We start from the raw sequence: 12,587 nt of genomic DNA, 5'->3' as shown, positions 1-12,587 counted from the left end.
TTCTGACTGGTGTGAAGTGGTACCTCATTGTGGTTTTGATTTGCATTTCTCTGATAATGAGTGATGTTGAGCATCTTTTCATGTGTTTGTTAGCCATCCATATGTCTTCTTTGGAGAAATGTCTATTTAGTTCTTTGGCCCATTTTTTGATTGGGTCGTTTATTTTTCTGGAATTGAGCTGCATAAGTTGCTTGTATAATTTTGAGATTAGTTGTTCGTCAGTTGCTTCATTTGCTATTATTTTCTCCCATTCAGAAGGCTGTCTTTTCACCTTGCGTATATTTTCCTTTGTTGTGCAGAAGCTTTTAATTTTAATTAGATCCCATTTGTTTATTTTTGCTTTTATTTCCAGAATTCTGGGAGGTGGATCATAGAGGATCCTGCTGTGATTTATGTCTGAGAGTGTTTTGCCTATATTCTCCTCTAGGAGTTTTATAGTTTCTGGTCTTACATTTAGATCTTTAATCCATTTTGAGTTTATTTTTGTGTGCGGTGTTAGAAAGTGATCTAGTTTCATTCTTTTACAAGTGGTTGACCAGTTTTCCCAGCACCACTTGTTAAAGAGATTGTCTTTACTCCATTGTATATTCTTGCCTCCTTTGTCAAAGATAAGGTGTCCATATGTGTGTGGATTTATCTCTGGGCTTTCTATTTTGTTCCATTGATCTATATTTCTGTCTTTGTGCCAGTACCATACTGTTTTGATGACTGTGGCTTTGTAGTAGAGCCTGAAGTCAGGCAAGTTGATTCCTCCAGTTCCATTCTTCTTTCTCAAGATTGCTTTGGCTATTCGAGGTTTTTTGTATTTCCATACAAATCTTGAAATTATTTGTTCTAGTTCTGTGAAAAATATGGCTGGTAGCTTGATAGGGATTGCGTTGAATTTGTAAATTGCTTTGGGTAGTATACTCATTTTCACTATATTGATTCTTCCAATCCATGAACATGGTATATTTCTCCATCTATTAGTGTCCTCTTTGATTTCTTTCATCAGTGTTTTATAGTTTTCTATATATAGGTCTTTAGTTTCTTTGGGTAGATATATTCCTAAGTATTTTATTCTTTTTGTTGCAATGGTGAATGGAATTGTTTCCTTAATTTCTTTTCCTACTTTCTCATTATTAGTGTATAGGAATGCAAGGGATTTCTGTGTGTTGATTTTATAAGCCAGAAAGAAAAACACCAATACAGTATACTAACACATATATATGGAATTTAGAAAGATGGCAATGACGACCCTGTATGCAAGACAGGAAAAAAGACACGGCTGTGTATAACGGACTTTTGGACTCAGAGGGAGAGGGAGAGGGTGGGATGATTTGGGAGAATGGCATTCTATCATGTATACTATCATGTAAGAATTGAATCGCCAGTCTATGTCTGACGCAGGATACAGCATGCTTGGGGCTGGTGCATGGGGATCACCCACAGAGATGTTATGGGGAGGGAGGTGGGAGGGGGTTTCATGTTTGGGAACACATGTAAGAATTAAAGATTTTAAAATTTAATAAAAAAAAATAATAAAAGTATAAGAGAAAAAAAAAAACAAAGTCATGTAAAAATTAATATAAAATTCATAGAAAGAAAAGGGTTAGCAACAGGTATTTGATTCATTCTCTCTCCTTCCTGAGTAATACCTGGAAAGAAAAGTGACTAGATAATGACAAAGATTAATGGCCTGCTCTTCACAAGCACACTAAAAGTGTGGGGCAGCTCTTATCTATGGAGTGGCATTTATCTGTGGCAGTGTGTCTAGTTTAAATTGCTTACAGTAAACAAGTATTTCATTGATTTATAGGACATTACTTTTAGAAAATGTCCTGTAAGCTATGTAACTTCCAGACTCTAAAATGTGCATGTCTGATGACCAAATGTGCTTCGTTCTGCTTAAGTGTTATGTTATCACACACATGGTTTAGGGTCCTCCTATGTTAAATCTGATTTAACTTTTATGCAGGATACTTCAAGCGAAATGCTTGGCTGGATGAATCACAAGCTGGAATCCAGATGGCTGGGAGAAATATCAACCACCTCAGGTATGCAGATGATACCACTCTAATGGCAGAAAGTGAAAAGGAACTAAAGAGCCTCTTGATGAGGATGAAAGAAAAGAGTGAAAAAGCTGGCTTGAAACTGAACATTCAAAAAACTAAGATAATGGCATCTGGTCCCATCACTTCGTGGCAAATAGAAGGGGAAAAAGTGGAAACAATAACAGATTTTATTTTCTTGGGTTCTAAAATCACTGAGGACTGTGACTTCAGCCATGAACTTAGGATGCCTGCTTCTTTGAAGAAAAGCTATGACAGACCTAGATTAAAAAGCAGAGACACCACTTTGCTGACAAAGATCAGTAGAGTCAAAGCTATGATTTTTCTAGTAGTCATGTATGGATGTGAGAGTTGGAAGCGTGAGGCTGAGCACCAAAGAACTGATGCTCTCAAACTGTGGTGCTGGAGAAGACTCTTGAGTGTCCCTTGGATAGCAAGGAGATCAAACCAATCAACCCTAAAGGAAATCAACTCTGAATATTCATTGGAAGGATTGTTGCTGAAGCTGAAGTTCCAATAGTTTGGTCACCTGATGCTATGAGCTGACTCACTGGAAGAGACCCTGATGCTGGGAAAGGTAGAGGGCAAAACGAGAAGGGAGCAGCAGAGGATGAGATGGTTAAATAACATCACTGACTCAATGGACATGAATTTGAGCAAACTCTGTGAGATAGTGGAAGGCAGAGGAACCCAGAGTGCTACAGTCCATGGGGTTGCAAAGAATCGGACATGACTTGGTGCCTGAACAAAAACAATGTTAAAACTTAGAACATATACTAGAAGAAGGATCTCCATGCCTTGATTTGTCTGATGATTACATATATTCTTGACTAAACTTTGATATTGGTTACAAGTTCTGATTTTTGTGTGCTAGAAAAAACAATCTGATCTCTGGGTTATCTCAAAAGCTCAAATGGAATATGTCATAATTGAACTAAGATAGTCATATATTTTCTATGGAATAATAAATACTCTCAAATGCCCCCCAAAATAAGAAAAGCAAAATTAGTAAGAGTTGACTTGCCTTGTCAGATATCAAAGTGATATAAAGCTATTAAGCATAAATCAGAATTTATATTGCCATGTGCGTCATCGCTCAGTTGTGTCCGACTCTTTGTGACCCCATGAACTGTAGCCTATGAGGCTCCTCTGTCCATGGGATTTTCCAGGCAAGAGTACTGGATTGGGTTGCCATTTCCTTCTCCAGGGGATCTTCCTGACCCAGGGATCGAACCCAGGTCTCCTGCATTGCGGGCAGACAATTTACCCTCTAAGCCACCAGAGAATAGAGCAATATGGGAGTAAAGATATTTGTGCTAAGTTGCATCTGACTCTTTGAGACTCCATGAACTATATAGCCTGCCAGGCTCCTCTGTCCATGGGATTCTCTACGCAATAAAGCTGGAGTGGGTAGCTATTTCCTTCTTCAGGGAATCTTCCCTACCCAGGGATTGAGCCTGGGATGCCTGCATTGCAGGAGGATCTTTACCATCAGAGCCATCAGGGAATATATATTCAAATTATACCTAATAATTTAATGTATAAATCAGGTGGTATTTAAAACCAAAAGTCCTATCTTCCATCCATGTGAAGAAAATTTATAAAACTTCAAACAGATTCAGAATTTTCTTCCTTGATCATATAACAGAGCTCAAAGTCTAGAAAACTACTTGCGTAATCCACAGGTTTAGTGGGACCTTTGTGAAACAGGACAGGATCTCTGAAGTATACAGGAAAAGCTGACTAATTGGATGATACTAAAAAACAAAAAAATTAAAATCCAGACAATATCCTAAACAAACTCAGCATATTGGAAAGAGACTAGGGATAAATTGAAAATGGATATATTTCCACCCACTAGACCAGATATTTTAAAATCCTTTTTTAAAGGCAAAAATAAGCACAAGTAGTTCATCTTTGCCAATGACCATATAGCCTTAAGGCAGCAGGCTCAGGAAAATTACATTTAATTATTTTTCATGGTTAGACATATTACTATCCACGGAGATGAGTGTGATGAGAGACAGAGCATCAATGTCTATAAATGACAAAGAATTCTTTAAAAATGGCAAGGAAAGGGTAATCAAAATCTATACAAAAATGTTATGAATAAGTAATTCATAGGAGTGACATCTCAGTTAACCATTCTTGCCTTATTATAATAAAGCATTCTGAATTTGGTTCTGGTGTGGCCTACTCCAGCACAGCTCATACATAAGGCAGGTAAAATTAGAATTAGACTCTGGGCCAATGTTCCCATCTTAGAAAACATGACTAAGCCCTGTTTTCCTAGTGTCCACACACTGACTCACAGATAAAACTAGGTAAGGGCTAGCTGTGAACCTCTATGATTCAAGCACAATAATTACACTTGTATGGAGTGAGTCTTTGGTTTTCCCTCCCACCACGGTGGCTGTTTCTCACTACTGACATGTTTCAGTTCTGTGTGAATTGTCGAGCATTCTGAGTTAAGAAGATGACCAGGAGAGTGAGGAAAATGATTTAGCATGGCTCCAGAAGTGTTAAAATGCACTATACAAGGGACTGGGCCCAAAGTGAGCAAGATTCTTACCAGATGGTCGCTAAACTGAGTGTAGAGTTCTTGGGGTAGCACACCTGACTAACAGCAGCCCAAGATGCAAACGAAAAGATTCTTTTGGAATATCTGGCATGAAAGAGGCATGATTATATATCTTTTTTTTCCATTCACACTCATCTCCGTGGATAGTAATATGTCTAACCATGAAAAATAATTAAATGTAATTTTCCTGAGCCTGCTGCCTTAAGGCTATATGGTCATTGGCAAAGATGAACTACTTGTGCTTATTTTTGCCTTTAAAAAAGGATTTTAAAATATCTGGTCTAGTGGGTGGAAATATATCCATTTTCAATATAAATTCTCAAGCTCTTGGTAATGTCTTGGGAAATTCTTTAACTAAATACTGGACTTTTATTTTGGGATAAATTGTGGATGGTTTGATTCCATTAAGTTTGATAAGTGCCAAGTTCCTCTAATATTTGAATTTAATGGACCTAAATTCATGTTTCCAAAGAATATTTTAAAAGTGAACATTGATGTCTTTATTTTCCATTATTGGCTCACCTGTACTGATTATTAATTGATCCTAAACTGTACTGAGCTTGAATTATTCCTGTGTTCCAAAGAAAGCATCTAGAAACATAGATCACTCTTCAGCATAAAAGACTGTACTTGAATCCTGTTTGAATAGTACCATAAATTCTGGAAGTTGAAAAAAACTTGAAACATTATTTCCACCTTCCTACTACCATAGGAAGAACATTAACAAACAGAGAAACTGAAGCATAGAAGTGTGTTCATTGCCTCAGTGTGGTATTTCTGCAATGACTATTTTTCATGTGTAATGCCGCAGACCATGCTGCCATTACTTCTCTTGACTCAGGAATGGCTCAGGATCAGATCCCACTGTCGAACTTGATTTGCTTAAAGCAGTTTGGTGCTCGATGTAAACAAGTCTTTCTTAATAATGGTTGGAGACCAGCCTGAAGTGACGGTCCTCATTTGTGAACCATGATTTAACATATACCATTTGTAATCTGAAAATACCAGATGCTTGTCTTAAGCTTGATATTGTTCATGTCAGGGGGCTCCAGATGGTATAATTATTGTGCTCTGTGGCATTTTTGAGACTTTAGGATAAAGAGCCTGGAGGAAAAATAGGAAGGACATGAGACTTGCCCTCTCTTAAACACCTGAGGTTCAGGTGCTAAATACAATTGTCAAGTATTGTGTGTTAATAGTAGATTTCTTGCAAGTGGAAAATTTCACATATCCAGTTTCTGCTGATCCAGGCAATTCCTGTCAACTAATCAGCATGATGATGAAAATATCTTTTAAGGTTCATTGTAGACAGCCATTACTGTAATTCCACTCTTAAACAGCAACTATTTCTTTATAGAAAAATAAAAGATGTCACCAATCCTCAGGGTCATTATCATTTAAATGCAGTTTTTTTTTTTTTCGCCAATCCCCATGCTCCCTTTTTAAATATGTGGATTTACACTTTTCTATCTAAGTGTAGAGAAGGAACATATGTCTTTCATATTACGAGACATTTGTAATGCTCTCTGTACCTTGATTGCTAATTTTGAACTGATACTTTTTTGTTAAAATATTACTGATCAAATAAAAATATCAATCTAAATTGTAGGCTCACCTATGCAAGAATTGTACTATGCTGCTTATATCTTTAAACATGAGCATTTTTATTTTCTGAAGACTTCTTGGTAACAGGGTCCCTGCCCATTGGATGGCTAGTCAGACTTGAAAGGCATCCTATTTGTAATCATTTTACTGTAGCCTTATAATGAACTAGTCCAAGGTTTTTCACTGACTATATCAACTTCGGTATATAAAGTGTCACTAGAAAAAAGTAAAGGGTAATAAAAATATTATGGTAGAGACAAGATATGCTATTTTATAAATTTTGCTTTATATCCTGTGTGGCTTACTGTCACAAGGATTATTTTATCTGAGTTGCTGAATTAGACATTGAAAGAGCTCAAAATTACATTTCACTGCGGTGTATTAAAATAGGACATTAGTGGAGTATATTTGAAAGTGACAGTCTGGCACAGATGAAGTTATTTAAATAAACATAGGGAAGGGGTGCAACAATAGTTTTGATGGAATGCAGTTAGATTGTAGATGCAGGTTAGTGTTAGTAGTTTCTAGTTAAATAGATGGTAGTTAGTAGTAGCAGCAAGCAGTTAGTAGTAGTAGTCTGTAGTCAGAGTTATCAGGTAACAGAGGAGCAGGAAAGGAGTCAAGGAAAGAAATGAAATCAGACTTTTATTAAAACGTTCTTAGAAATCACATCAGCCCCAAGAAGTAGGAATTTCTATTAAACAGTATGTCATTCTTCATGATTCTCTTTTCTATTTTCATTGGCTTTGCTCATTTGGTCCATTATAAGTGTGTGCTTTGTCACTCAATGAGTCCCACTCTGGGGCTTCCCAGGTGGCTTGGTGGTAAAGAATCTGCCCGGCAGGAGTCTTACTGTAATTCTAAGCAATTTTAGCCCACTAGGTTGTTCTTGATTGAAATCTCTAAATATTCTCCCTTGTTCAACTCTTCTCTGACCCTATACTTTCTTCTTTCTGAGGAATTAGTCTCTGCTTGACCGAAGGAGCTGGACCATGTGGTACGTATGAGTGCCATTGAGTCGCCTTCTTTATTCCTCAAAACCAAAGCCTTCATCATTTTTCTTTCTTCTCCAACCTCTCTTTAAGGAAACTTTGTCTATCTGGCTGCTAAAGAATGTATTCTTCTTTTTTAGGTTCTTATGTCAACTCCTTTCTATATCTGTTTCTCAAATTTTTCTGCATCAACACCCCAGACTAAAATACTCAACTGTTCTCCCTTCTTCTTAAAATAAATTAAATAAAGTTGTTTTTAGATTATCTGCCTTAATTCTGCCTTGGATGTCTCAAAACAGGGCCTCTATTCCTGTCCTTGTCTTTACCTGAAATGGTCTCCTTGGTTTCTCTGCCATCCACAATTCTACCATTCACTGACTTCAGTGGTTTTTGAATAATACTCAACATAGAAATAACTGTTCCACAAAGGAGACTCAGAGGGAGCAAAAGAGTGTGCAGCAGATAGGTTAGACTCTACATCCTCAAGCAGAAAAACTCCCATAATAATTGATTCACAGATTTAGCAAGGGCAGTTCTGGTGCTTTAGAACTATTTGAAAATGACATGTTCAATGAAATTACAGACAGGTTAAGTGACTTGTCCAAGATTAGTGGCATATTGATAGCTAGTACTTGGGTCTTCTGAATTTTTATTCTATATATATTTTTTCTATTATTTAGGCATTATTAGAGGGCCATTTTTAGGTAAGGAGTAACAGTTTTCATTGAATGTTCAAAAAGGCTTTTCTTCCATGCAAATATAATTTTAAATTATGGAGTGGTTTCTGTCATTAATGATTTATTTCTCTCCATCCTGAATGATGGATAAATCGTGGTTATTGGTGTCCTTATTCATCCAAGCCACGTTCCTTCATGTGCATGGCTTGATTCTACAATGACACGGAAGATGATTTTCAGTTTTTGGCAGTGTTGTAACTAAAATCAATGCTAGATAATGTCTGAAAGTTTCAGATTGGGTTATAAGACAGCTTTGATTTTTTGAGGAAATCCATTGAGGAACCTTCAGTCCTAATCTGAAAAAGTATTGCAGAAAGAAAAGTATTTTCCAAACTTGACCTATGGACATTTCTGAGCTAATTTTTACTAATTCTAAACCTGACATAATTTGCAAAAGGACATCTTCCTTTCACTAGCTTCATCATTCTGACTACTTTCCTTTTGCAATCTGAACCATTTGGCTTAACTGAGAGGAAGCCCATAAATATTCCCAGAATGCTTTTGGTTCTGGAACATTCTGGTAATAGATGTTCCACTAAAAGCAAAAAAACAAGGAATAAGGAATATGGCTCCATGTTTTAGGTAACTTCTTTGTAATGTTTTGTGACCTATCAAGCAATCAAATGTGTGGGGCTATGAAAAAGAATTTTCAGTCAGTTAATAGAGTGTGAATAAACATCTTGTACTTCATCTGGACATGGTTAAACAGCAAAAATGGCCTGAAATGTTTCATGATAAATCATATTTAAGGTTATACTCAAATGAAATAACATGGAATGCTGATGTAAAATACAACAGTTTGATGTATTTTTATGTATCACAGTACATAAAGTTAAGTTGCATTAAATTGTTATTAAATCACAATTTAGTTAACAATAAAACTAATAAGACACAGGGATTTAACAATGTGGTGTTAGAGGTAAAAAAAAAAAAGATTTTTTTTTAACCTCTCAGTAGTCTAAGAGTAGGGTTGCTTTTTTCTAATCAACTTTCTTTTGCACATTGTGCTTAATTAGCAAGCATCTTCCATTCGCTGAGTTTTCAGAGTTATATTGCACTTAGATCTTTTACTCACATTGCAGTCACAAGATGAGAAATGTAGACACTGTGTACAAACAAGAAGTTCGTGCAAAGTCAAGCTCTCAAAACCACATGCAAGACTCAGTGGCACATGGTTTAGAGCTCACACAACTCCTGGATCATGTAATACAGGCATGCAGATGAGAGGAAAGAAAAGCACCTACATCATGAAAATAGAGGATGATGAAAGAGAATGACATTTTCTTTATGACAATTATCTAATGCAAACCGTATACCCATAACCTTTACCAGAGTGGAGGAAGGGGCAGATAAGTGACTTTTTGTGGGTGGGTTGGGGGGGAAACTATATAAATATTATTAGAGGTCAAGTTGTTGTTCAAGTTAAGAATTTCTATTCTGTACTTGGCCTCTTCCAGGTTATCTTCCCCAGTTTCTTGCTTTGTATTTCCTCTGCTACACCATGCAAAAAAGATCAGAACTAACATTGGAAATCATTTAACAAGCTCTAAACCTGACAGATCACAAGGGTGTTCTCCACAATTTACACGAGAATTAAATTGGATATAAATACCTCCTGTTCTTACCGGTGGGTGTTGTGATTCCATGTATTAAGGTGTGAAGCAGACAGGAAAGAGATAAATCTTTCATAAGTACATTGTAAATAGGCAAGTGGTATATAAACCAAATTCATAGGTAATAGAGTCAAACAATGAAAGGTAAATAGTTTTTACAAAATAGACTTATCACAAAAAAAAATGGTCACAAAACTAGAGTAATATGGAGAGGGGAAGTAAAATAAATAAATGTCTAACTATTGTTATTGAAATAATCTGGCAGAATGGAACAACAAAATTGAGTGACATGTGTTTTGATTAAAGGTTCTTGACACTGCTTGAGCAAACCCAGCTTTAGAGAATCCCCTGTAGTTTCTGAATGTTGATATCTTCATTAAACAATAATATGAATGGAAATAAACAAAAGTGACCAATTTGTAGGTACTTTCTTAAGAGATTGAAGTGTTACCCTGGTGAGATCAACTTTGCAAATGAATTTTCACAAGTAAATATGGGATAATTAGAAATAACTCATGGAATTAAGTTATGGTTTTGTATGAAATGTGCTGATTGATTAGTTCCTCAAATTAAAAATTTTATAATGGCATTCCATTATTTCTCAATCAAATAAATCATGCACAGCTATGATAAACCTATCATATGTAAATATATATTTCAAACTGGCAGTATTTGCAATGCTTTCTGTACCTTAACTGTTAATTTTGAACCTTTATTTTTTTTGTTAGGCTATTGCTGATGAAATAAAAAAATGTCAATCTCAATTGAATCAGTTGTATGAAAGAGTTGTATCATAATGTTGCTGTCACTAACTTTGAAAGATTTCATTTTCTAAAGAACTCTTAGAAACAAGATCCTTGCCCAGTGGAGGAATAGCTAGATGGGAGGGTATCATAATTCTAATCATTTTTTAATAGGTCTATGATACGCTATTGAATTTGTATTTATCATACAATTTATCTTTAGTAATCAATATCTATAGCCAAATAGCTAGGACAAAAAGATATATGTAATTTTCCTAATAATAAAAGGAGCTCTTTAGATCAATTAATTTTATTAGTTGTATTGATTTTTAAGCATTGATAGAGGAGGGAAGGTTATGAAAAGTTGATGTTGAATTTAAGAGTTATGAAAGAATACATATTTCCCCCTTGAAAGGAAAGATGCATTAAACCAGATACAGTAAAAGGGCACATATTTAATTGATGAAAATATAGAAAAGTTGTCCTTAACAGAAAAATGAAACTTCCTATTATAAAATGTTTATGGTATACTTAAGTTCCTTAACCTCTCCCACAGATCCTTAAAATGTCATATTTAAAAAAAAATTTCTGTTTGGAGGCATTATAGTTATTATTGTTTACTTGTAATATCTCAATGCACATGGATCCATGTATTTTGCGGGCTCTGGCAGCTAGGCCATGTGGTGAAAGCCCAAGTCCTAACTTAGCAATGCTCTCTCTGACCAGAAGTGGGCGCTCTACTACACACAGTTATATCAGTTTGCATCATGTTATGCCTTTGCCACACAGTATAACTAGATATAGCACCATGCAATGCCATGAGTTGAGAATGAAAGACTATCTCCAGGGGAGAAAATAAACATCCGAGAAAGGAAAACAAAAGCAAGGGGTTCAAAGCTGGTGAAACTTTTTTTCATTTTGGCCGTAGCTATAATGCCTGAGGGGCTCCAGTTTTGGAAAACAGTAGTACATACCATGTTCATGTCAATGCCATTGGTGTAAGTCCATGCGTGCTGGAAATATTCTTCAAGCCGCTGCCTCAGAGGGTTGGGGATTTGGTGAAAGCGAATGAACTCCTTTACTCGCAGCATCTGCATATGGTACCTGGCAGTTCCCGAGTACAGTCTTTGGATAATTGCAGAAACATTCCCAAAAATGCTTGCATACATTAGTGCTGGATTGGATAAAAAAACAAAGTTATGGGGGAAAGACTGCACTTGGGGATATTACATCTTATCAGAATCTCAAAATGCAGATTTTTTTTTGTTTTGTTTTGTAATCTCAATCCATTTGTGAGGGGTTATTACTGGCCCGTGGGGAATAAAGTAGTTAAGTCAATACTGTTGTAAAGTTTATAATTTTGATGTTAAATCTGGAGAGGAAAAATATCCCAATTCATCATGGATTCTATATTAAAGTAAAAACTCAGACCGTTTACAATATCGACCTGTAACCAATCTAGACTATTGACTAGAATCAGCATTTTATTTGTAATGTAACAAGAAGGTACGTCATGGGGTTACCACAGATCTGTATTCTGGAAGTGGAGTAAAAGTTTTTAAATTTTGACAACTCTACCTCAGCCTCAGGCCTAACCTGGTAATATTAAAAGTTTACTATAAAATTTAGGGATTTGCTAAGGAATAATATTTTTTGAATTATTTACTCATTTATTTGGCTGTGCCAGGTCTTCACTGTGATATGTGGGATCTTTGCGGCCTGTGGGATCTAGTTCTCTGACCAGTGATCAAACCCAGGACCCCTGCATTGGGAACCCGGAGTTTTAGCCACTGGACCACCAGGAGAGTCCCCATAAATTGTTTCAGGGAAATTACAGTTTCTTTAGAGTGCTTCTTCATATGTAATTTTTAATCTACTAAAATTTATTTTTATACTTTCTAGATGAGAAATATATCTTTGGCTTAGACTATGAGAATATAGTTTTATTTTTGCAGAGAAAAATAGAATGACTTCTTTGTTCTTTCACCTATGGGAAGAAAAAAAACTAACATTCATTATTTAGAATGCCATTTCTAAAGCTTCCTGGGCAAAATATTTATAATTTAATGTAAGCTCTTTAAATATCTTGTCTTTCTTTCTATATTTGTGTTTAGTTTCTAATAATCCTAAAAAAATTCTATATTTTATACAGAAAGTCACATGATGACAATGGCCTACATCTTGCTTTGGGCATATTCAGACACTTAGAGAGGAGGTAATGGAACTGTAATGTATCAAGCAGGTGGGGGGGAAGGAAAACAAAAA

General features: G+C 35.8%; 1 protein-coding gene across 1 annotated transcript in view; it reads right to left on the bottom strand.

The window, feature by feature from the left end:
• KCNH7 (potassium voltage-gated channel subfamily H member 7) overlaps window positions 1-12,587 on the bottom strand; it is a 517,474-nt gene that overhangs the window by 38,539 nt on the left and 466,348 nt on the right. The window contains exon 9 of the mRNA XM_068967898.1: window positions 11,297-11,496. Within this exon, the coding sequence (XP_068823999.1) occupies window positions 11,297-11,496 (200 nt within the window). The remainder of the gene's footprint in view (window positions 1-11,296; window positions 11,497-12,587) is intronic.

This window comes from Capricornis sumatraensis, chromosome 3, assembly GCF_032405125.1.
Source record: "Capricornis sumatraensis isolate serow.1 chromosome 3, serow.2, whole genome shotgun sequence".
In the NCBI taxonomy this organism is placed as follows: domain Eukaryota; kingdom Metazoa; phylum Chordata; class Mammalia; order Artiodactyla; family Bovidae; genus Capricornis; species Capricornis sumatraensis.
This window is presented reverse-complemented; position numbering and strand designations above follow the sequence as displayed.